The sequence below is a fragment of the Fundulus heteroclitus genome, chromosome 13 (assembly GCF_011125445.2).
Source record: "Fundulus heteroclitus isolate FHET01 chromosome 13, MU-UCD_Fhet_4.1, whole genome shotgun sequence".
NCBI classification, from domain to species: Eukaryota; Metazoa; Chordata; class Actinopteri; order Cyprinodontiformes; family Fundulidae; genus Fundulus; species Fundulus heteroclitus.
The window spans coordinates 9,521,526-9,546,932 of record NC_046373.1 but is presented as its reverse complement, the minus strand read 5'-3'; the positions used below and the strand labels follow the sequence as shown (position 1 = coordinate 9,546,932).

General features: G+C 42.7%; 2 protein-coding genes across 6 annotated transcripts in view; both read left to right on the top strand.

The window, feature by feature from the left end:
- ppp1r9a (protein phosphatase 1, regulatory subunit 9A) overlaps positions 1-13,486 on the top strand; it is a 65,280-nt gene extending 51,794 nt beyond the window's left edge. For 3 of the 5 annotated variants that reach the window (XM_036145023.1, XM_036145024.1, XM_012851703.3), the window contains exons 10-19: positions 977-1,073; positions 2,986-3,121; positions 5,137-5,216; positions 5,749-5,830; positions 5,958-6,027; positions 6,558-6,606; positions 8,633-8,758; positions 9,092-9,115; positions 9,377-9,559; positions 11,007-13,486. In XM_036145023.1, coding sequence (XP_036000916.1) covers positions 977-1,073; positions 2,986-3,121; positions 5,137-5,216; positions 5,749-5,830; positions 5,958-6,027; positions 6,558-6,606; positions 8,633-8,758; positions 9,092-9,115; positions 9,377-9,559; positions 11,007-11,189 — 1,030 coding nt within the window. In that variant the 3' untranslated portion in view covers positions 11,190-13,486. The remainder of the gene's footprint in view (positions 1-976; positions 1,074-2,985; positions 3,122-5,136; positions 5,217-5,748; positions 5,831-5,957; positions 6,028-6,557; positions 6,607-8,632; positions 8,759-9,091; positions 9,116-9,376; positions 9,560-11,006) is intronic. The other 2 variants (XM_036145026.1, XM_036145025.1) reach the window with 1 other exon arrangement.
- A 3,246-nt stretch (positions 13,487-16,732) lies between these two features.
- Positions 16,733-23,477, top strand: asb4 (ankyrin repeat and SOCS box containing 4). Its single transcript, XM_036145022.1, has 6 exons — positions 16,733-17,506; positions 18,390-18,689; positions 20,928-21,170; positions 21,269-21,516; positions 22,709-22,822; positions 22,956-23,477. The coding sequence occupies exons 1-6, from the start codon at positions 17,197-17,199 to the stop codon at positions 23,139-23,141; spliced, it is 1,401 nt and encodes a 466-aa protein (XP_036000915.1). The 5' UTR covers positions 16,733-17,196; the 3' UTR covers positions 23,142-23,477.
- Positions 23,478-25,407: the final 1,930 nt, after the last annotated feature.

Genomic DNA, 25,407 nt, shown 5'->3' with positions numbered 1-25,407 from the left:
TCTCCCGTTTTCACATGTTACCACGAGGCCATCTGAACCATAGACATTATATACGTAGACGCGTCATTGGGCGGGTTCTGCCTATGCTGCGATGCGTCAGAGCGTCCGCCATCTTAAATGTGGCAAATCTGCAGTTACTCAGTCACTTAAACAGTATCAGAGGGACTTGAATCTCTGAATATACTTTGTATTCGTAGTATTTTTGTTTTTATAATATTACAAGTTTATCTTCGTATCCCTTTAGCTTCATTGTCCTGATTTTATTCTGCTAAAGAATAAAAATATTTAAAAAAATCTAACCTGGCCCTATTACTCCAGGAGTGAAATAATTCTGCAAACTGTGACTATTCTGGAAATGTTCCCTCTTAATTCTCATAATATGACGTTTTTCTCATAACATTATCACTTTTGTGTTTGTTTTTTGCTTTTACTTTATTGACCTAGGACTTTTTTTATTATTTAATTTTTTATTATTAATTTTACCTCTTTAATACTCCCCCAAAAAGTCTGTTCCTAAAGGTTCACATGTGACACGGTTTTATGAAATAATGAAGACCACATCGTTTAGATTTAAAAAGTTGATCCTTATATTCATAACATATAGACACACACACACACACATATATATATATATATATATATATATATATATATATATATATATATATATATATATATATATATATATATATATATATATATATATATAGCCACTCTGCAGCTTTAGTGTGTCCAGTTTTGCAACATGGTGCAGCCTAAGTTTATAGAAGGCAGATACAAGTAGTGAAATCAGCCAGAAAACATTTCCATGCAGCACAGGAATGAGGCATCTTCTCTGATTCACGTTCAAAATAACAGAGCTCAACTTTTTTCTGCCACATACAATATGGCGGTGACGTTGACGTGCGAACCTGCGCCCTATGACGCGTCTACGTATAAGATGTCTGTGATCTGAACCACTTTCTTGCTCTTCCAGGGAGGTGGAGTTCATCCAGAAGGAGGACGCAGAGCGGAGGCGGCTGGAGGAGGCTGAGAAAGCTCACCTGGCGGAGATCCAGGGACTGCAAGTCAGGGTAACGTGGCTCTCCCCGTCTGTCCGTCCACCCCCCCCCCCCCCCCCCCCTCCCCGTCCGCTCAGTTTAGCTCGCCTTGCCGCGGAGGGAGCGGTCTTTCCTGGCGTTCGTGCGGCAAACCAAACTGCATGAACTGTTTGTGTACATGAATAATTAAAAGGTGATGAGTCAGAGCACATTTTCACCGTCACTGTGTGGGTGTTGAACATTTTACGTGTACCGCTGAGGAGAGAATCGTTCTCAAACTCACTATTACGCTCGTCAACGTGTAGGCGCTCATAAATAACCCTGCCATTGCCCATGGGTGTACGCACCTCCTCCCCCTTTTTCCTCCCCTTGTTTTTCTGTCTCTTTTGTTTTCTCCACAGCTGACTGGACAGTCACCCTGAATGCCCCCCCTCGTCATTACTCCACACACTGAATACATGTCCCCACTGTCCTGCTGTAGTGCTTTGTAAACTATGAACGTTGAGGATTAGACCAGGAACAAAAAGCTGTGTAATCGGTTCAGAGTTCCCACACGGTCTGGGAAAAGTCTGGGATTTAATGCAATTATTTATCGGGGCTTCAGTGTGGAAGAATTTGGAAGAATATTTCCATTTCCAAACTATGCTTCCTTTGCCATTTTCTAAAGGTCCCATTCATCCGTCCGTCCGTCCCTCTACCTACTTTCTTTGTCCTCCCTTCCTCTCCTCTTTCCTTTCAGTCTGCTGTTTCTGCAGGCTCTGCCTCCCCAGTTTCTGCCCTAACTTCACAATGAACTTCCGTGTTCTCAATTCAATTCAATTCAGTTTTATTTATATAGCGCCAATTCATGAAACATGTCATCTCGAGGCATCAAATCATATTATACAGATTGGGTCAGATTATACAGATTGGTCAAAAATGTCCTATATAAGGAAACCAGTTGATTGCTTCAAAGTCCCGACAAGCAGCATTCACTCCTGGGGAACCGTAGAGCCACAGGGAGAGTCGTCTGCATTGTCCATGGCTTTGCAGCAATCCCTCATACTGAGCAAGCACGAAGCGACAGTGGAAAGAAAAAACACCCATTAACGGGAAGGAAAACCTCCGGCAGAACCGGGCTCAGTATGAACGGTCATCTGCCTCGACCGACTGGGGGTTACAGGAGACAGCAGAGACACAACAAGAGAGACAAAAAAGCACAGAAGCACACATTGATCCAGTGATCTGTTCTATATTAGATGGTAGTAGCGGGTGAGCCTTCTTCTCTGGATGATGTCACAGTTAACAGAAGGCCAGACCAGGAGTACCTACTATGAAGAAAAAAGAGAGAGAACAAAAAGTTAAAAGCTGAAATGACAACAGTCATTTGAATGTAATGCAATGCAAAACTGGAGAACAGTAGACTGGAGAACAGAAACGGGAAAGAAAATGGGCCAATAACGGACAGCAAAGGGTTAACATGTTATTCTTTAAAGATGTGAATCTTCCCGGGGAGAAAAAAAAGGCGTAGAAACCCTGAATTCAGTTTTTCCTGTCAGATTTTCCATTCATCTGTCTATCCAGGCAGATCCGATCCTTGCATCCAGTTTGTGTGTCCATACAGCCACGCTTCAGTCCCGTTTGTTTTGTTTTTTTCTCTCTCTTCATATTTAATGGTCGACCACTTTGACATGGCAACAAGACAATCCAGAGTGAACCTATTTTTTCCATTCACACGTGGAAAACTAGCCGGAAAAAAAAGGAGAACTGTGGAAATGTGGAAATTTGAAAACTCATAAGGTACGGTGCAAGCTTAGCTTAGCCTTCTTGCAACCGTTTTAAAACGACCAAAAAATCCGAGCAAAGATCCTGGCGTGGCTCCGTTTAGTTCAGAGCTGTAGGGACGCTGTTTTGACGGGTAAATGCCCACAGATCATTAACATCGATCGCTGCCTCTCTCCGACAGATTGCAGCCCTGGAGTCCGAGCTAATGCAGCTGATGAAGCAGAACGGCATCCAGGTCAACAACAACAACAGCAACGGTTCCGAGAGGCTCGGCGCTCAGCAGCACGGCCCGAGCGCAGCTGCAGCTCAACCCAGAGGTGCTTTTGACACGGCTTTGCTTCTCGTAGATCACATGTGCACCACTTCTGTCTGTAACATAAAAGTTAGAAACCACTAACTCAGAGCAGTGCCAGACTTTCTTACAGTCCTTGTCAGTAGTTCTCAAAGATTTTTTTTCCTGCCAGCAGCAGATACTTTCATTAAATTTTCATAATGGCGTCCCTTTAATGCAGCTCCAACATGAATTGAGCTAAAAAAAGAACAACTAAATCCACTTGTTTCACCAACTTATGACGTTTTCATGCAGAACAGTTAGCTGAAGGGTTATGCTGGCATTTTCATCCGCTCTTTTGCTCATCTTTTTTTTTAAAACACACATAAGTGTAAACACCCCGGTCAAAACACCATGTGTGATGTAAAAAAAAAAAAAAAAGTATATCATGATTAATCATTTCCACCTTTAATGTGACACGCGGTTAACCCAAAAAACGATTCCCACACCTGGCAGATCAAGATTTAAAATAGTTTATATTTGACCATGAAGTTTGTTTCCCGCTTACAGTGAGACACGCTCCTCTCCAAAGATAAGACAATTCAGGAAATGTTACCAAAACTGATTTTGTTAACATTTTAATAAAAAAATGGCATGTTTAAAATTATTCATACACTTCTCAATGATAAATGGAAAGCTACAGCAATCTAATGCTTCTTATATTTACCGAGCATATTTTAGCATGTTTCCACTGGTATTTTGTCTCTGAGGTTGGCAGGCTTCTTTGCCATCACCCTAATCTTTAGCTCCCTTCACAGATTCTCTTATCAAATTAAAGTCAATACTTTACTACGCCACTTCAAAACACTACCTATTACTTCCAGTCAGTTTTAAACGTGGTGGTAAAATTAAAGGGTTACTTATTCATTTACTATTTAAAGGCACCTTGTGTCTGAATCATGTTGGGCTTAGCTGCAGATAAAATCTTTTACACTTTTTCCTTCACTTGAACATCAAGCGTTCTTGAATATTGTCCCAACTACAGTCACGTTTGTGTGACAACAATCTTCCATTCCTCCAAATGTCTTTTCTTCCAGGCTAGCTAAAATCCTCTACAGCCTTTATTATGATCTGGTGACACCAAACTTCAACTTGGTCACAGTTTGTAAAGATTACATTTGGAAATGAATGGGCCACCTGCAGAAATCTCTCGTGGACAAGAGATTTCTTCATGGTCTGAACGATTTGGGTAACAGGTGCAAGGCAGAGCGGGCAAATACTGCCAAGTCAAGATGTACGGCGATAAGACTGCGACCAAAGCGGATACAACGCTGATTTTAATCTAAAAGTGCGTTGACCAAGTATTAGCTTGGCGGTATGCACCACCAGAGTTCTGCGTCACTTTTATTTTTTCCCCTAATGATGTGTTTCCTGGTCAGATTGTACACATTAAATGCCACTTAGAGAAAGTCTGATTGTTCAGTCTAACTATAACTGATCCACTGTAACTTTAGAAGATTTAAAAGCCCAAATATCTACCCCCGGGTCCGAGAACGTACCCACCGGGCATTTGTTACGCTTGCCGTACGTCTGAAACAGAAACAAACAGGGACTCGCGTGCGCCCCTGACCCTAAACCTCTCTTTCAAACTTGTGCGAACGGAAACAAACGCGTAATCCATGTCGAAGCGCATCTGTCCGCCGTTGTTCTCCTCGAATCTTCTTTAAGCTCTGCCGGCTTTCTTCCAGCCGTCACATCTGTCGGAACAGAGCCTCGTCTCATGGCGTTTGGATCGGAGCCGACACGAAACCATACCGTTTATTATACAGCGTTTAAAGCATAAAGGTGAATTGCTAGTTAAAAGTGGAACGTATTAATAAGGAAAAGAAGGCATCTGTTGGCATGTCTTTAGCACTTAGGGAATTAGTGGACTAAAGGATAATTGGAGTCCTAATTAATTAAAGGTTTTGTAGTTTTAACGAGTTAATGTGTTCTTTGATGAAGACATAGTGGAGGCAAAGTCAGGATTTCCATTGTTTTCTATTATTGTTGTTTCTGCAGAAGTGAAGGAGGGATCCCCCCACTCAGCCAGCACCCAGCCAGCCTGCACGGGAGACAGCATCAGTAACCCAGAGGGACAGGTTTGTGTAAGCAAGCACACCCACATGTGTCTTTATGGCTGTCATGTAAACCGGCAGGAGTTTTATCCGACTGGACCGCGTCTGTGTCCATCATGCCGGCCTGTAATGTAACCTCCGTCCGTCCCCTTTTTTAGTCCTTTGCCGGAGTAACTGCGGCGTTAGGGTTAGGGTGGTAAATTTGTTGCCGAGTTTGCGGCTGAAGCTGTCGTTTAGCTCGGCCAGAGCAGGAAGGAGTCCGGATTAGAGGAACGCTTCTAGATGAGAACTGGCAGGAACACAGCTGCAAAGCCGCCTACATGGAGGGGGAAAAAAAGAGGACAAGGAACCGGACATGGGGGGGGGAAGTATGTCAAGAGACTTCTGTCAGATTAGTGTTCGGATCAGATGGTCCTCATTTCTCCTCTTCGCCCCTTTCCTTTTCCATGTGTTGTTTTTTTAAACCCCACATTAGTTATTTCACCAATTAGCTTTACTACTTCACACCTTTATTCTAGTTTAAATGACCTACTTCTGTCTATTGGTGCGTCCTTAGATCTCCGAGGCAAAAGGAAGCCCGGCCCACAGTTGCTCTGGATCTGCCAGCGCTGAGGGCTCCCCCAGAAAAACGTTGCACGGTCGGTACACCTGCACTCTGAGAACTAAAAAAACAAAACACTGCCATAGATCGACTGATACAATATTTTTAGATGGCTTAAAATTTACATTTTACTCATTTTAATATGCATATATATATTTTTGCAGGCTCTCAGTCAGTTGCAAGGTCAAGCCCATCTCACGGCCCGGAGGAACACGGACAAAGTCCAGAACCTGGGTAAAGCAAACAATCGCCGCGTCGTCATGTTCTTATTATCCTCTGCTGTCAGAAAAAAAACACAGGGAAGCAACAGGTTAGCATGTTGTGGAAATGACAAAGAAAGCAAAGGCTTACGGATAGAGAAACCAAGTTCAGAAGACGGGTGTTAGGGGGGGAAACAGCGACCGGGGAGAGATGTTGGTGAACACCAGGAGCTGGATGGAAACTGATGATGATGATGATGATGACCGTACCGAGACTATCTGGACCAAAAAGGATGGAGCGTTTAGAGGGATTGAGAAATCAGCTGATGGAAAAAAAGCTGCTGAGATGCAATGGGGCTTTAAAGAGTTTAAAGTAAAGAAAATAACTTTTTTCTGAATAACGGCAAAAGAAAATTTACCCAAAAGCCCGCTCATTTCAAGATTATTTTACTTACTTTTAGTTCCTTTTTTGCAGTGGCTCAGAAACCCGATTAATTGATCTTTGTATGAATGTGATGGCCGTAAACCCATGCTGATTTCTCCCTTTCACCGTCTCTCTCCCAGTTCCACAGAGCCGTCAGCAGATGGCAGGGCAGAGAAACCAAAGGCTCAGGTAAACCAGTTTTTACCCTTTGCTACGAAAAGGACCAATCGCTTTGAAGCGGCTGTACAAAAAAAGGACTTAGAACGTTTTTTTTTTCATTTGTGTATTTATGAGTTTGGAAAGAAGAGGCTTCTTTGGTGACCTAAAACCAGCACAATGTCTGTTTTTAAACTAGGATTCCAGCTGCTCCTGCTAGAGGAAAAGAGTTATTTTATTTTGGTGCATTGATGCATTGTTTTATTTCTGTTAAACAGAGCTCACTTACATGGCCCCGGTTCTTCTCCTATTCATATTATGTGGTACTGTATGTTGTCCTATTTTATCATTTATCACCCAAATCCCCACTGACAAAGGGAAGAAGAAAAATGCTTCCCTGCGACGTAACAAAATCAATTATCGCCACTTAAATTTTGCGTATAGAAACAGCAAAACTGTTTCTATCCGATGTGATTAACGCAATATTAAAAAGGAGATTACTTTTTTTTTAAAACCCCCAACAAGCCCTGTCCTGCCTTTCTCTCTCTGTCTCTGAGAACAAGCTTATCTGAAGACGAGTGTACATCAGAAGATAAATCACAGCCCAACGTATGTGCACATGAGAAGCTTTGAGGGGAAGATTCGACTTACTGAGCCTGAGAGTCTGAGCCCGGGAGATTAGTTTGACTTTTAGCTCAAACACTGCCAAGGCTCAAATAATCTCTCTAAAGCTGCTAGAGACAAAATCTTTTATCACATTTGGTCATGACAGACTTTGAAATCTGCTCTCCGTTCAGGAGGGATATCAAACCCGGGGTGGAGAGAAGCTTTCGCCTCAGCAGAGGTTCAGGCTTCATCTGATGACGACGCGTTACGCCGTCAACCCGGTCTTCTTGTAGTAGTTTGTGTTTCTCAGCAGCGCTTGGCTCCGAAAGCTAAAGTACAGATACCGGAATCAAAAGGCATAATGTTCTTTATGTTCGTTTGCAGAGCCTTGCAAATGTACCTCTTGAACTTTTTCCACATTTTTGTAAACTTCCAATCACAAACCCAACGTAGTTTATATTTGACCTGTATGTGATAGACCAACACAGAGTTGTACCAAACTGTGAATTTGGATGAACGTAATACCTGTTTTTTCTTTTTATTTATGTATTTATTTATTTGAAACAAAGAATTTCAAGTCTGTAGTTTTCTTAAACTACCTTTTCAGGTACGTTTCTGTCAGCATTGCACATATAAACTGAACATCTTGCCAGTTCCTCTTTCAAAACATGGCAAAAAAACAAACCCAAGCTGAGACAGAGGGGATGGAGAAAGTCCTGCCACACATTGTCAATAAGCTTTAGGTGTGGACTTTGACTAGGCCATTCCACTGGATGAATACGGGTTGATCGTTGTCCTGCTCAAAGGTGACCCTCCTCCCTAACCTCTTCCAGCCATCACCCCATTAACTTGTGTTAGTGATGGAAAAGTTTTATCCGGAAGAACGTTTAGCAAAATCCTCAAACCATCAAATCCTTTCCCGTCAACTTTCTAATCATGCGATACTTTTTGTTGGTCTAATAAAATAAAATGCACCCCCCTCCTCCCTAAATATACTGAAGTTTGTGCTTGCGATGTGACAAAAACCTGCAAAAAAGTTCCAGGGGTGTGAATCATTTAGCAGGGGCACTGCAGCAAGGCGTGTGGGCATCTAAAATGATCTGTATGGTTCTTTCTAAGTTCACTTCATGAAGCATCTTTTTAATGGTTTCAAATCATCTAAAGAAGCGCGCTGATTTTTTTCATGCACAATCGGAGACTTGCCCTCATTGTACTGATTTATTCACTCCCCGTTTCCTCTCTTTGCTCAACAAATGCACCCAGCCGCTCACCCTTGATTGGACCGTCCCCTCTCTAGTGCTACATCTAGTTACTTTAAATCAATAGCGCCGCTCGGAAACGTCAGCGAGGCTTAGAGCGCTCCAGTTAAATCGGCTAAATTCAGCCTGCTCCCATTGCACGAGTCAGTGCAATTTCTGATTTTTTTTGTTATTATTATTATTTTTTTTTACAGGCACCAACTCGCGTCGATGACCTGAGCGCCAGCAGCAGCAGCAGCAGCTCAGCGGAGATCAGCGGTCTGCTCGGCGCGGCCAAGATGTCGGGACGCTCACACACCCCGGTGCTGTCCTCGGACGAGGTACAAAACGCACGGATAACGCATTCTGTCCCTCTTTTGGAGGAGTCGCCGCCATGGTCGTCTGCTCTAGAGTGGCAGTCTGACTATTGAGCTTGAGCATTCCCGATAATCTAAATGATTTATTGGTCTTAACGGTTGTCTTGTTGATGTGTCTAACAGAAAGGAAAACACCAATAGTAAACATTTTCGCTCAGACTTGGTGCCTTTAGATATTCTAGGCTTTAGTGGCTGAAGCCGCTTTGTTTTCTGCCCCGCTAACAAACCCGGCCCTTCTCTCTTTTTTTTTTTTTTTATTTATTTTTTATTTTTATTTTCTCATGCTGCGGTTTTCAGAGTCTGGATATGATAGATGATGAGGTGAGACTGAGGCTGCCGGCCTGCGGAGCACGTGTGTTGCTCCGCCTGTGTGTGTTTTGTTGTGTCCATGTTGTGCGTTTGTTTTTTCTGCGTTGTGTTTTCTCGCTATCGTTGGAGAAGACGGATCGTTTTCGCACGTCTGTCTGACCGATGTTCACCAACTATGAAGCATATTTCACTTTAAAGAAGTCATATATATTGTTAAGTGCGTAATTTTCAGGTCAGCTCATGTTAATTTAGCCGCTGCTTATTTTCTGACAGATCTTGGACGAAGCGCAGCCTTTGAAGCAGCATCAGTGGCAGAACCGCAGCGTTACCGAGTGGACCTCGCAGCAAGTGGCGCTCTGGCTGACGGGCCTCAATTTGGAACACCATATCCCAGAATTCACTGCCAAAAACATAGACGGGGAGCAGCTGCTGCAGCTGGACAGCGCTGAACTCAAGGTGACTTTGTGTTTATGGTCTGAAAGAACTTTTTGATGGGAAAGGTAAAGAGAACAATAAAATATCACATTTTTTGGTGAAGGTCGTGGATCCATGTCCATTTTAGTCCCTAAATGGTTTTAGTCACTTGTCATGGGTGTTATTTCCATTTTGCTCTTTGATTTGATTAGAAAAAAAAAATCTAATCTAATCCACAAAAGGTCAACATGACATGTGCAGGCTGTAATATATACAAGGAGCCTGACACATATTTGGTTATATACTGTATCATTTAGCAAGCAGTACGCCCGACAACAGATATTTATACCCCTCATTAACCTTCCTGCAGTAATTCTGGGTGGATATTTGACAAGTCTTCTTGGAAGAATCGATATTCATACTTAAACCATCTTTAATGTATGTTTTGGATCCTGTTCACAGGAACCTAATGTGTCTACATAGCTGCTGATTTGTAACCTGACCCTTGCCAGATTGATATCGCTCCGCCTAGCTCCACTCACATCCATCTGGGACATCTCCCATATAGAGTGATTTCTTCAACCAATTTTATTGTCCAGCCAATCAGGACGCAGGGCTGGAGTTTCATAGATGTGACGTAGTGGAGAAGGGACCGTGAGACTGTTTTGATTCAGACAATGGCGGCTCGCATCGAGGAAGCAAGCGTTAACATTGATGCTGCTATTTCTTCCGTGTTGTCCAATCTACCTAATATTGTTTCATTAAAAGAACATCAGAGAACGCCTCTGAAGGCTTTTGTTGGTGGATATGATGTTTTCGCCCTTCTCCCGACCAGATTTGGCAAGTTTTGTTTTCCGGGGCGCGCCCGTGGCGGAGTGGTTAGCGGTTAGCGTGAATCATATTAGGAGGCCTTTAGTCCTCAATGCGGTCGGCCCGGGATCGACTCCGACCCGTGGCACTTTGCCGCCTGTCTTCCCCCCTCTTCCTGTCAACTCACTGTCAATAAAACGCGTGCCACTAGAGCCGCAAACACATTAAAAAAAAACTTTTTGTTTTTTCCTGCGTCGCTCTCATCAGCGTCACGGGTTAGCTTCGGAGTGAGTGGTTGAAATAGCACGTGGATAAAGATGACAGACAAGTGGCTTATCCAATCATATGCAAGGATTTCTTATAAGGCCCAGCCTTCAATAAAGGCAATTCCTATGGAGATGTCCCAGATGGATTAGTGGAGCTAGGCGGAGCGAAATACATCTTGCAAGGGTCAGGTTAGCTGATTTGAGCTCAAACTGAGGAATTTGTTGGTACTTCAGTCCATTATGAATCTCTCCACTTTATGCTATGAACCCTTATCGATGACGGCAAAACAATCAAAGAGCAGAATACTGCCACTACTATGTTTGATAAGCGATGCAGCGCTTTTTGATGATCCAATGGACGCCCAATAAAGCACTTCTTCTTCTTTTTTTGTTGTCGTTTTTTTTTTTTCCAGACCCTGGGTGTCACTTCTTCCCAGGACCGTACCCTGATCAAGAAAAAGATCAAAGACCTTAAAGCTCTAATGGAGAAGGCCAGGCGCAGCCAGGAGAAAGCGGAGAAACAACGGCAGAAGCTGCGGAGGAGGGAGCTGGAGCAGCAGCAGAAGGACGCGTGCAAAGAACGCGCCACAGAGTGAAAAGAACCGCACCCTCCTGTTGTTGTACCGTAGCGCCACGTGGTGGTAGCGTCTCGTGGAGCCAAAAGTCAGCAGGCCCCTCGTAGAAACCCAAAGGGGGACGAATGCTCTGTAGTTCTCAGCGCTGGAGCTCCACAGCTCACCTTCAGAAACGGCTGAGTGACCTATTCTCCAGGCGAACCAAATCGAGCATTTGGTTGGTAGAATCCTGCCCTTCATTTTCCCAGATTTTTCCTCCTTTTCTTTTTTTTTACCCCACCCTGTACTTTTACACTTTACGAGAAGTTACCGAGTTCTATTTATTTCGCTGTTCATAGTTGTAAATTGGGTTTATTTATTCATATCCGGAGTAAGTCTGTGATGACTTCCACCTCGTCCTTTTAACATATCGTCACAGACAAGAGCCCACGCTCATGTACAGCGAGGAATACAGATGTGTCTAACGTGCCATTTCAACAGACTTGTGTAAATGTAAGCGAGCAGCGCCTACGGTTGTTGAGGAGCAGGAAGCCGATTTTAAAAGCCCATGCTCGTCTCCCACCACCGTTTTTTTTTTTTCTTTCTTTCTTTCGTTTCGCTTATGTTCTCCGCCCAAGGAAGCAGAACATGGAGGAGGAAGAGTCGTCGGAGAAGACTGGATGTGCAAACACTGTAAATGTCAACATTATACATCCAAAAGCAGCTATCAGAGTATGACAATATGCACACTGTATTCAACGGACTGGGTTTGTAAGGGATTTTCAGGGACTGTGCAAGCAGTGAATTTGTAACCTAATCTAATCCTCAAGAAGCTCATTTACTCAAACCTCCTGCTGATATGCATAATGTTGCTCCGACTCCACTAATAACCTGCTTTTGACCTCTTTTTCTAAGTCGGTAATAAAGTTAAACCCTGCTGCTGCCTTTAGACATGCTAGAGTAGTTGAATACTTCCTGAGCTCTACCTGCTTCTGTGTGCGTGTCGAAACCAATGCTAAGCTGATCCTCTTATATTATTCTTTATTGTTCTTTTTAATGTCTCACGTGCAAATATCATGTCGGACACTGTAAGGTTACACTGGACATCCGCGTCGATTCGAGATGTACCGATCAGATGTTTCGGTAGGACGTCTGGTCAACTTAATAGCGATTTAAGCCATTTTCAATTCTAAAAATATTCTAAAAATATAAAAACGTTTTATTTTTAAAGGTTAGGGTTGTACTATTATTTAAAAAAGGGGACGAAATGGTTACAGAGTTCACATTTCAGACGGTCCATAATGTCTTATTTTTTGTGATTAGCACTGCTAGCATGACTAGCATCACAAGAACAGCAGCATCCTTGTGAAGTGTTAAAAAAATCAGAATCCATAATGTTCCATAACAGATTGAAAGCTCAAAAGGATAAAATAGAGCAGCTTTGCAGTATGTTCAGCCTTCCTGTTACCTGCTGAAAGGTTTGCTCTCTCTCTTAATCGCTCGCAGCATGAACAAGCTGCAGATGCAGCTTAGCATGCTGTAAAAAATAACCCTTTCCGCAATTTATTCAGGAACTTGAAAATGATTTACATTAAACAAAATTTGGTCTGAATCTACAGATTTCAGTGGTTGACTAAAACCCAATAATAGCTGTTTTGAAGCATACTGTATACTGTTAAAAGGTACACTAATAAAAGATAACCTATAGGTGTCAAATGATTTTAGCCACATGCCAGAGATAAAAATACTAACTTTAGTAGCTAACGTTATATTTAACTTATTACTTAAATATTTAAATAAGTCAAATATAATCTTTTTGATGAGTAAATTAAGATGACTCACTCAAAGGTTTCTTTGTTTTATTCATACAGGTCTAAATTGTAATCCATAATGGTCTTAAAGCGATCCTAAGAGTCATTAATTTACCTTCCTGAAACCTGTAGAAGATCTTCACTCAGTATCCACACTCTTCAGAGTGGATGCTTACATATGGTGCATTCACCGATAGGCAGAGGTGGCTAATCCGTCTTCAGGGAAGTAAAAACCCTGCCTGGTTTTCCTTCAGTCTGTTTACTTACCCAGGTGATTTTAGTCCCTGGCTCAATCTGAATACCCTTATAGAGCAAGGACTCTTTAGCCAAAGCAGAAGTGCGTCAGCGGTCGCCAAGTGATGTCTGAATAGTGCAGTCAGTAAGGAAGGAGGTAGGAAAATTAGCCTGTGTGCTCCCTCCCACGGATAACTTTGCCTAGGAACCCCGCGACATTCCTTACCAGTGCTAAGAACCTTAAGGTATCCCACAATCCGTTGCGTGACATGATGTATCCGCACAGCTCCCTCATGGAAATCGACGAAAATGAGATTGTGCACTTTGTAGTTCATTTTCGGTAGGCTGTAGGCCCAGATTTGACTCGCATCATCCATGTGTGTTTTTCCGTCATGTAATAATGTCGGAGTTAAAGGCTGTCTGAATTTGAATTTGGCACAGCAGCCAGAAGCTCCTTTCCTCCTCACAATAGCGTTCTTACTGCTCCTTGACCTTTTCTTACTGAAAGGTCAAGGAGCAGAAGCTAGAAGCTATTAAGGGTATTAAGATTGAGCCCTGCGATACATTGGTGACCTGTCAAGGGTGTAGCCCGCCTGTCGCCCATTGACAGCTGGAGATAGGAACCAGCACCCCTTGTGACCCCACAAGGGATAGACATATTAGAAAATGGATGGATGGATGTATTGAGACCTTGTCTATGCTGTGGTGCTGGACATGCAAATGGTTGAAACCAATCTTTGGAACAGCCTTTTCTTTCTGAACCTGGATTCCCCACCTCTGCCGATTGGAAACGGGTCAGATTTTGGAGTTTCCGACAGAATCATGGCCAAGCAAGCCGAAAAACGTCTGGCTCCGACCACTAGCCGGTCCCTCAGTGCATCTCTTCCATCATCGTCTTATTCAGTTCAGTAACTGACACAGCTAAGACCTAAAACATTATTTGTTGGATTCCTTTGAATTTTCTTGGAACTGATATTATTTAGGATTATGAAGAGTCTCTCCCTTGTCCCTGAGAGAACATTTTGTAGGATGTGCACCAAATGATTGGAGTAAGCCCACTCTGCTCAAGAAGCCTTATTGACTTGCTGCTAACAGGTTAGGAACAGGCCATTGCCACAGCATCACCAATCACTATTATTTATCTATTCATATATTTTACTAAATATATATATCCATTGTTTTTTAACTAATAAAAAGAGAGTTTTATGAACAGCTAATAATGGTTTATCCAGAATTGTACGATTGCACCCTTATTCCAAATCACAACTGAATCCTCCCATTAAAAGCGAATAGGAAGGAAAAATGGAAAGTTTATCCAAAGAGAGAAGAAAACACAGCAGTGATTTCCTGTTGTCCTTGTGGTTTTCCTCTCTTGCAACCACAATGCTGCGCCAGTGCTACTGCTAACGGTCTATTCTTATGAAATATTTTGTAACCTTTTGTGAATATCCAGCAAGCTGGACTCTTTTGACTCCGTTCTTTTGTATGTACAGTTAAACACTAAAAGCAATATGGTGTCAGAATCCTGCAGAAGCCTTGTTTTATATCGTGTCGGTGTGTTTGCTCAGTTCGTCAGAGGCTTGAGGAGAGCCGAGCTAGCAACGTGACTCCGCTGTGAATCTTTTCTATGTGTTTGACCGAGCTTGCCTCGGCTGATCTTATCCCACGTAATGGATGAGACCCTGGTGCTCCTGGCAGGCGGACTGATGCAGACGGCTCGAGTCGAATCCGGAAGCGTTTGTCTTTTATGTACATTGAGAGTGAAAGAAATTTGCCACAAAAAGTAAGTCGTGCTTTTACCCTCATAAAGCCGCCCCGCTCCTCTTTTTGTCTTTGCCTTGCTCTTATTTTTTGTTGTTGTTGCATTCTGCAGAGTTTGAAAGGGCAGCAAGCTGTCACGCTAAATAAAATGTGCAGTCATTGTCCACAGTTTGCCTCTTTGTTCCTGCTTTATTGCACCGCAACATGCAGGCTTTTTCAACGTTTCTCTCTTGATTTTTTTCTTTGTACGTAGACATCTGTATCAATTACAAATTACTCGTTTACATCTCGGTGTGTAAGTGTTGCAACTGATCATAAAGTTCCTATTTGTTTCTTAAAGGTAGGCCTACCTTTATTAGACAAAAAAATGTATTTGAGCCTCCAAAGTGGAGTCCATAAAGAGCGGACACCACACTAATTTTGTCTTGTCGTTTTTAATAGGATATGAGACACATCGGTGAGAGTAGCCAGCTTGTACATTTTTAAGAGTTGCCTTTTTGGTGCAAAAATATTCGATCCGTATCAAACTGGTACTGCTGCTGTTTTTAGCTGATTTAAAAGAAATCATTCTTTTGAAAAACTGCAGTGCCCTTCACAGCTATTGGCACCTGAAGATGTGTAACAAGTCTTAAAATAAGTTACTCTTTTCTTGTAGTTGTATGATTTTTTTCAGGGTAAGAGCACAGAGAGAGAGAGGGAGTGCGGAGTCCTCCCTTGTCCTCAGCTCACCAGGATTTGGAGCTGGGGACCGTGACGGCCACGGATGTCACACAAGTTCATCCACTCCAACAAGACTTTGCCTGAAAAAAAACAGGCCCACAACATCGTGCTTTTCCACATATTCATTGGTTTTCTGATGCCAGAGCTACCTGGAGTTTTTGTTAGCTCCAAACTAGCCTTGTCTGACCAAATAATACAGCTTGAAGTTTTGGCAGAGTTAAAAAAAAGAATAATAATTAAAAAAAAACTCCACACCTTTACATTAGTGATGCTTGGGCAGAAAATGAGTTTTCCCACAATGCCTCCCAAACAACCTTGGTGACCGCACAACATCATTTATTTGGAGCAGTGCTCTAACAGGGAGCTTTGGGGAGAAAAATTGCTTTACCTGCCTTCCAGTTAATTAAAAAAGAAAGCGTGCTCTCTGAACTCTTAAAAAAGGGCGGAGCTTGGTTCCTGGGTCTGCGTTGTGATTGGTTGGGAGGATGTAGTGACTGTAGTATTATCCTACATGGCTAGAATGCAAAAGGAAGGAAAACTGTTATTTTATAAAACCCTTTTTTTCTATCATCAACATATGTCTATCGATCGATATATATCGTCCAGCCCTCCTACAAGACTTGTATATCAAAGCTCTACTTGTTTTAATCATTTATATAACTATATATGGGAAATTACAGTCCAGTTGCTATTTTGTTTCAGCTGTTTTCTGACCTATGAGGATCAACACAAATCTGCCTGTAACTGAGTGACATGTTCTCTTATGTTTCCTGTTTTGAAGAGTGGTTAAGAGAAACAGGCTTCTGTGTGACATTATATTTATGTTCCAGTGAATCAGGAAGTCATAGATGACCCAATAAAAGCTGCCGGACAGCTTAAAAAGAAGTAACAAAAGTAATACAAAAAAGTAATTAAAAAAATTTGTTTTTCATTTGTTTTATATATATATATATATATATATATATATATATATATATATATATATATATATATATATATATATATATATAGTATGAAATAAAAAAAATAACGAGAAAATAATGTTTTCCCCCTTCAGTTTGGAGCCTTTTAATTCTTGCCTGATGCATCAGTTAAATTTATTTTAACAAATACATTTCCCCCTGAAAACTGTCTATTTAATATAAAACCAGGCCAAGAGCTCAACATGTCCTAACAACAGTTGAACAGAGAAGAAATTCTGGTTCCTGGGAAACAAAACCCTGAAGACACACAAATCAGGTCAGTATATCATGTATTAAGTACAGATCCTGTTTTTTTTTTTCTTTCCCCTAGCGTCCCAGTCATATTCAGAAGAACGATGGTTATTTATACCATGTGACCTTCCATTGAATGACAGATATCTCAGCTGTCCTGCACCGACCAATATGCGTTCTATTTATACTTGCTCCACGGGTCCATGAATACTGTCTCCCTCTGACGACATGCTCCTGCTGCTCGCTTCCCGCCTTCTTCGACTTCATTTCCGTCCTCCTTCCCTAAACAACACCCATGGCTAGATTCTAATGGTGGACTTACTTGATTCCTTCATCGCTGCCGTTTGCACGATCATTTCCAACCTCATACATGCTTTGCGGGCAATAGTAGACGCTGACCCTGCTGACTTGGGATCACAGAGTGCCCGTCCACAGGACTTCATGGAGGAGTGGAGCCCCAGGCGACTGGACGTCAACCAGCTAAAGGAGAAGTTTCTGAGGGCCCTGCAGGAAAACAATGCCCAGGAGGTCCTGCAGATCCTGCACACCGGCAAACTTGATATTGACACGGTGCTGGAGGTGGATGATCCCAACATGGTCTTGGCCTCATATAAGCAGGGCAAGTAATCACAGTCATTTCCCTCCTTAATTAGAAGTCTATTAGAATAACCACTAGGTGGTGCTAAACTTCCATACACCTTAAAAGTGGCTACAAGCATTGTAGCAAATAAGTTAGATAATGACCTCATAACACTGAGCTATATAATACACTGGAGTGCTGATTTTGCCGAAAAACTGAAGTCACTTGCCGCCATCTTGCTACTCCCTACTCTCACAGAATCCCATAGGATTTGGTTGCAACAAAAAGCAGTTTTCTGGCTGAGTGAAAACGTTTCACAGGTAATTCTACAGTCAGTGGATGTACTAACACTATCAACTACTAGGAAATTAGGTGCTGAAATATTTTACATGTTATTCATATTAAATATATATATATGTGTGTGTATATATATATATATATATATATATATATATATATATATATATATATATATATATATATATACACATATGTAAATATATGTTTTTGTATATTGTTATTTATATATTTATAAATGTTAAATATATATATTTAAATGAATAAAATGCTAAATATTTCAGCACATGACTTTCTCAGTACTTGATAGTTTTAGAACATAACATAAAAGTATATGGCATTTGACATTTTAAAAGTCTTAAGCCCCCCTTTGAACATGAGAAAAGCCTCGTTATTCGATGCTGTAGCGCACATATTCCTTAGTTAAAGGGGGGAAATAGGGAGTACCAATATGGTGGCTTCAAAGCGACTCGTTCTAACAGCGGGCTATTAGCACTCCAGTGTATAATATAGCTCAGTGCCTCATAATCAGTCATTTACGGAAGATTTAATCCCTCCACTCCAAAATTGCAACAAAGCATTAATTTAAACGTCATTTATAAAAAACGTGCCTGATTTCTTCCAGGATACTGGCTGCCCGAACACAAGTTGGAGAAATCCTGGGCCATGGGCATTCACGTATGCGCGATGTACGACGCCGTGGAAACGGCGCTGGTGCTCCTGCAGAACGGCGCGTGCGTCAACCGGACGCCCAACGGGAAGACGCCGCTGCACGTGGCCTGCGAGGTCTCCAGCAGCGACTGCGTGGCGCTGCTGCTGGCTTACGGCGCGAAGGTCGACAGCCTGTCGCTGAGCGGCCACACTCCTCTGCACTACTGCATCACCGGGGAGTCCCTGGGGTGTGCCGAGCAGCTCATCCTCAAAGGTAGAGCCGCGAGGGTGCATGCGTGAAAACCGGTAGTAGTAGTGAATAAATAAACAAACAAAAAAAAAAAACGTTATACAGGACTGTCTCAGAAAATTAGAATATTGTGATAAAGTTCTTTATTTTCTGCAATGCAATTAAAAACATGAAATGTCATACATTCTGGATTCATTACAAATCAACTGAAATATCGCGAGCCTTTTATTGTTTTAATATCGCTGATTATGGCGTACAGCTGTAGAAAACTCAAAATATTAGAATATCGTGAAAAAGTATACTAGTAGGCTATTCAACCAATCACTTGAATCGTCTAATTAACTCGAAACACTGCAGGGTTTCCTGAGCCTTGAAAAACACTCAGCTTGGTTCAGTAAACTAAATCACAAGTATGGTAGTGGTTAAGAGACGACATAAGATTCTCACAGTAACTGGTGTACTGACCAAGGACCGCGGAACCGGTAGGGCCGGTAGGGCCGCGGCCCTACCTACTTTTGATGATCAAACATGTAAAATAATATATATAAATAAAATAAAATTATTCAATAGCTATTTTTTCAAATGCACAATAGTCTATGGCAGCAGCATCATTCTCCAATGAGAAAGCGATAAATCATCCCATCTAAAAATGTATAGGGTAGTTCACTGCTATTGTTTTCATCCGGGTTTTGCGACTGGTAGGCAAAAGGCGAACACAATGGCGGACGCAAACAGAGAAACTGCTCCAGACAGCGGCTGCTGCTGCTGCTGCTACCGCTTCTCCGGCCCGTGTAGCGATCACCACCTCCCCTCCGCCGCTATTTAAGTAGAACAATGACTAGAGCAGAATTAAGTTGTATTTACCGGAGATGAAGTGTAGACTGCAAATTCTGTCGTAGTACGATGGCTCCCCCAGTCCATAGGGAGTGTCTGCCTGCTCTCTTTTCATTGAAAATATCCATTTCTTTCTTCGTCCTTCCTCCTTCGGTAAACGACAGAAACGTACATCCAACGATTTGGAATGCCTCTGTGTGCAACCGGGAGCACAACAAGTCGTAGGCATTGCTTAGATTCCAAAAATAAACTAACAAAAGTATGCTCTAAATCACCTGTTTTGTCATGTAGTAGACGAGAACAGTACTGTTTGTGTCTACACGCCGGACCTGGACGTAGCGCTGACGTCACGCGTGAACTACCCTATTGGCTGATTGTGTCATGTGATGTAAACAAAATGACCGCTACTTCGTTTGCTTCGTTAGCTTAGCTAGCTTGAAGGCTGTGTCCACTACAAGTGCTGAGAGGTGTTTCTCGTCCCTCCGTCGTATCAAGACCTATCTGAGATCAACAATGACCCAGAAAAGACTAAATAGCTTGATGTGCGCCCACACACACAGGGATCTTTTGACCATAGTGGATGCTTGGAGGATAGGACTTCATCCAGCATAATGGCAGACGAAGACACTTTTTCGGGAATATTTAGAGCAGGGGTGAGTTTGACTTTTCTTTTTAAAGTATTTTTATTCTGTAAATATTGTGTTAGCTGTAATATAATGATTGTAAGTGGAAATAAATACGGGGCGTGTGTGCTGGAACGTCAGAAAAAAAAGTTAAATAAATGGGTAGTTCACTTTCATCCGGGTTTTTCGCGCATGCGCGCCGGACTGATGGGCCCGACCAATTTGAAATGCGTTCCGCGGTCCATGGTACTGACCATGGTATTACTGTCCTTGATTGGCCTGCCAATTCCCCTGACCTGAACCCCATAGAGAATTTGTGGGGTATTGTGAAGAAGAAGCTGAAAGACACCAGAGCCAACAATGCAAATGAGCTAAAGGCCGCTATTGAAGCATCCTGGGCATCCATAACACCTCAGCAATGCCACAGGCTGATTGCCTCCATGCCACGCCGCATTGATGCAGTAATCTGTGCAAAAGGATTCCCAACCAAGTACTGAGTGCATTAATGGACATTTTCAAATGTTTGATTTTGTTTTGCTGTTATATATATATATTTTTTTACTTGGTCTAAGGAAATATTCTAATATTTTGAGATAGAATTTTTGAGTTTTCTTCAGCTGTACGCCATAATCAGCAATATTAAAACAATAAAAGGCTTGCAATATTTCAGTTGATTTGTAATGAATCCAGAATGTGTGACATTTCATGTTTTTTAATTGCATTACAGAAAATAAAGAACTTTATCACAATATTCTAATTTTCTGAGACAGTCCTGTACCTCAATAATGACCCATTGCTTACGAAGGGGCGAAGGTCAACGCGGCCAGCCAGGACAACAAGGAGGACACGCCGTTGCACACGGCCGCCAGGTTTGGGGTTCCAGAACTGGTAGCGCTGCTTTTGGCCCACGGAGCATCGGTCGACGCCCGAAACGCTCTCCAGGAGACCCCCTTAATGACGGCAGCCTTCTGGGCTTTTGACTCCAAGGAGCAGGTCTACAGCCAAGATCACCATTTTGTTTGCCGCCTTCTGCTGGACCACCGGGCGGGTGAGGGGAGGGGGGGGGGGGGGGGGGGGGGGGGGGGTTCCGGATTCCACTCCGAAACGTCGCTTTCTATTAAAACAAACACGATCTTTGTGTCGCAGACCCCAACCTGAAGGAGGACGACAATAAGACGGCTCTGCACAAGGCCGCCTGGAACTGCGACCACGTCCTGATGCGGATGCTGCTGGAGGCCGGAGCCGACGCGCGAGCCATGGACATCAACGGCTGTGCCCCCGTTCAGTACCTCCTCAAAGTGACCGGAGTCAGGCCCACGGCCGCTCCGGAGCTCTGCTTCCAGCTGCTGCTCAACCACAACGCGCCGCGGATCTACCAGCCGCAGTTCCACAAGGTACCGAGGCGTGCAGCTGATGTTACGCAGGCGGTCCAATTACCCCTTTGACGTTTCCACACTGGGCCATGTTATATCCATGAAGCTCAACGCGTTTTATTGGGATATTAGAATAGTGAATTGGACGCGAAAGAAGACAAAGGTTTTCAAGCTTTTTATACACCGCAAAAAAGAACTAAAAATAAGCAAGCATTCTTTGAAATTAGTGCATTTGGCCTTGATCTGAGCAGGTAAATAAGATTATCTGCCAAATAGACTGAGTATTTTGGCCCCTAAAATAAGACAATTAGATATACTGCACTTGAAATAAGATGATGGAGATTAGGCCGGTAGCTGTAATCTGTAGGGTTGCTCTAAATTGAGTTTCGTTCCTGTGACTCTGGAACTAAACTATTTCTGCACTTTTTCAATCATTAGTAGGGACTAAACTCATAATTAAAAGTTCCCCACGTGAAACCTGCACATTCATAAGTTACAAGGTGTTGAAAGAACCAACTTTTAGAAAAACGTGACAAATCTGGGTTTTCCCTTCATTTTAAGTGCTTCCCATTTTTTTCAGAAGAGAAGAATGAAAACCAAGTTTTTTTTATCTGGTGTATCTAAATACTTTCTGCAAATATTACAGGCTTTGAATAGCTCACTCAAATGACTTCTGAGTTAAAGTGATATGAAAACTGAATGTTTTCAAGAAATGAAGGCCTTAGGCTGAGCTGCACCCATGGCTTTTCATTTCACATTTAAAAGTAGGCCTACTGATATTTTACATCAAATCCAGTATTAAATATTACCTAAATATTACCAAATGTTCTCGTCTTAAACTGGCTGTAACTTGCCTTGTGTGCGATTTTGTGTGGAGAACTTTTTATTCTAGGCATTTGAATATATGATCTATCATTTAAGACAATAATAGAGTAGTTCCACGAATACAGGAACGAAAGTGAACGCTACAGTTTACAGCTACCGGCCTAGATGAGTTGTTGCTATTTTAAGTGCAAAAGTCGTATTCCATTGGCAAATCATCTTATTTTCCTGCTCAAATCAAGGATAAATGCACTCATTTCAAGAGAATTGTAGTTATTTTTAGTTCCGTTTTTGCAGCGTAAATATAATATGTTAAAATTTCTGATGTGAAAACATGTAAACAGATTTTAAGGCTGCGGATAATGTGTAATGTTTTTTTTTTTTTGGGCAGGTTTTGCAGGCGTGCTATGACTACCCCAGAGTCATAGAGCTGCTGGTGAACTCTTATGAACATTTAAAGCCTACGAGAAATTGGAGAGCGGCTATCCCCGATGACTGCTACGAGGTAGTATCTGCAACGGCTCTTCCTTCTTTTGCTTCACGTGCTTATTTGCACTTTTGGGAAAAAAGAACATCTGCTGTCTTCTCCTTAAATGTCCCAAGCGATGTTGATTTTGGGGGTCTCTGCGCTCTTGCAGCGACACAAACACTTCTACGACTCCCTGTTTGCTGTCTGCACCGACTCGCCGCGCAGCCTGCTTCACCTCGCCAGATGTGCCGTCAGAGCCAGCCTGCGAGGGTTTTGCCACAGAGCCGTTCAGCTACCTCTGCCGTCGGCCATGAAAAACTATTTACTGTTAGAGCCTGAGGGGATGCTGTACTGACGAAGAGACTTTTTTTATAATCTTTAGCTGTGCTCCTGGGACAACAGTTGTAGTTTAAATGAGGTGGGACATGAAGATGGAGAATGTATATAAGTCATATAATGTTTTTGTCTCCAATTGTAGAGAATCCTCTCAATGCAAATAAGGAACTAAAACTATAATTTTCTTGAAATGGGTGCATTTGTCCTTGATTTGAGACGTTTAAAAGATCTGCCAATGGATTAAGATTTTTGAACTAAAAAAATCTCCATCTTATTTTAAGTGCCGGATATCTAATCATCTTATTTTGGGGGTAAAAATACTCATTCCATTGTCAGATAACCTTATTTACCTGCTCAGATTAAGGAAAAATACACTATTTTCAAGAATATTTTACTTTATGCTAGTAACCTTTTTGCAGTGCATTTGAAATGTTTCATCTCCTCTTTATAAGACCTGTTTTTTGTGGGAGTGGTAATATATCCACACATTTCTGCACTGTTAACCAACGTGGCTTCAGGCTAACAGCGCTGAGGAGGATCCAGAGCTACCTGGCAACCAGCCTCTGGTTCAGAGGCTCTCAAACTCATGATCACTTCACAACAAGTGCTTGTTTTTCCACTGGACTGGACAGCCATGTAACCAAGCCTGTTACCCCCCCCCCTTCATCTTACTCATAAAAAAGGCAATGATGTCTCTAAAAAAAGTATTTTTGATTCAGATTTCAAAGTTATCTGCACCAAAAAATCTTTGGGATCAGACAAAGATAAGCCAGGTAAACATAACGTGCAAATGATGATTTTATCGATTAAAGAAATAAAACTATCCAGATCAACCTGACCCTGCGGGAGAATATAATTGCTGCCTTTGTTCCGTCACACAACTTTCACTGACTGCATTTTGCTTTGATTCATTTCACACCCTGGCCTGGTTATTTCCTCACCTGTAGATTTAAGAAATCACTAAAAACTAGGTCCTATCTGACAACATGTAGCAGGCAAAGCGACCTAAAAAAAAGTATGTCATCATGCCATGAAGAAATTGAAGACCTGATCAGAAACAAAGTCTTTGACATTTTTCCGTCCGTCCGTCCGTCCGTTTTCTTCCGCTTATCCGGGGTCGGGTCGCGGGGGTAGCAGCTTCAGTAGGGAGGCCCAGACGTCCCTCTCCCCGGCCACTTGGGCCAGCTCCTCAGGAGAAACCCCAAGGCGTTCCCAGGCCAGCCGGGAGACATAGTCCCTCCAGCGTGTCCTGGGTCTTCCCCTGGGCCTCCTCCAGGTGGGACGTGCCCGGAACACCTCACCAGGGAGGCGTCCAGGAGGCATCCTGACCAGATGCCCGAGCCACCTCAACTGGCTCCTCTCGACGTGGAGGAGCAGCGGCTCTACTCTGAGTCCTCCCCGGATGACTGAGCTCCTCACCCTATCTCTAAGGGAGAGCCCAGACACACTACGGAGAAAACTCATTTCAGCCGCTTGTATCCGGGATCTCGTTCTTTCGGTCACGACCCAAAGCTCGTGACCATAGATGAGGGTAGGAACGTAGATCGACCGGTAAATCGAGAGCTTCGCCTTTTGGCTCAGCTCTCTCTTCACCACAACGGATCGGTACAGCGCCCGCTTCACAGCAGACGCTGCACCAATCCGCCTGTCGATCTCCCGCTCCATCCTCCCCTCATTCGTGAACAAGACCCCAAGACACGGTCGAATGCCTTCTCCAGATCCACAAATTACATGTAGACTGGTTGGGCAAACTCCCATGCCCCCTCCAGGATCCTGGTGAGGGTCTAGAACTGGTCCAGTGTTCCACGGCCAGGATGAAAACCACACTGCTCTTCCTGAATCCGAGATTCGACTTGACATTTTTCATTTTGCAAAATATTACAAAATCCTCCAGTGAACCACAGAGAGATTATTACTATCCACAAATGAAGAGAACCTGGAAGAGCAGTGAGCATTCTCTCCCAACATTACTCTTTGCACGCATTGAGGACCCACCTAGAAGAACAGCTAAAGCACGACTTTTGTTGTGACACGGCCCAAAACAGGCCCTTCCTGCTCAAAAGCCACAATGTGGCAGAATTATACTAATTACTATAATGACAAGATTCCTTCCCAGGAACCTAAGAGTCCTCTTTATCACACACCCGTGGTAGCAGCCATGTCTTCCAAGGACGCAACAACCAGTTATTAGTTTTAGGGGGCAATTGGATTTTCATAAGGACGGGTTGGTTTGGATAGCTTGTTTCCCCTTAGCAATGAAATCATCACTTTATTTTTGTAGATCC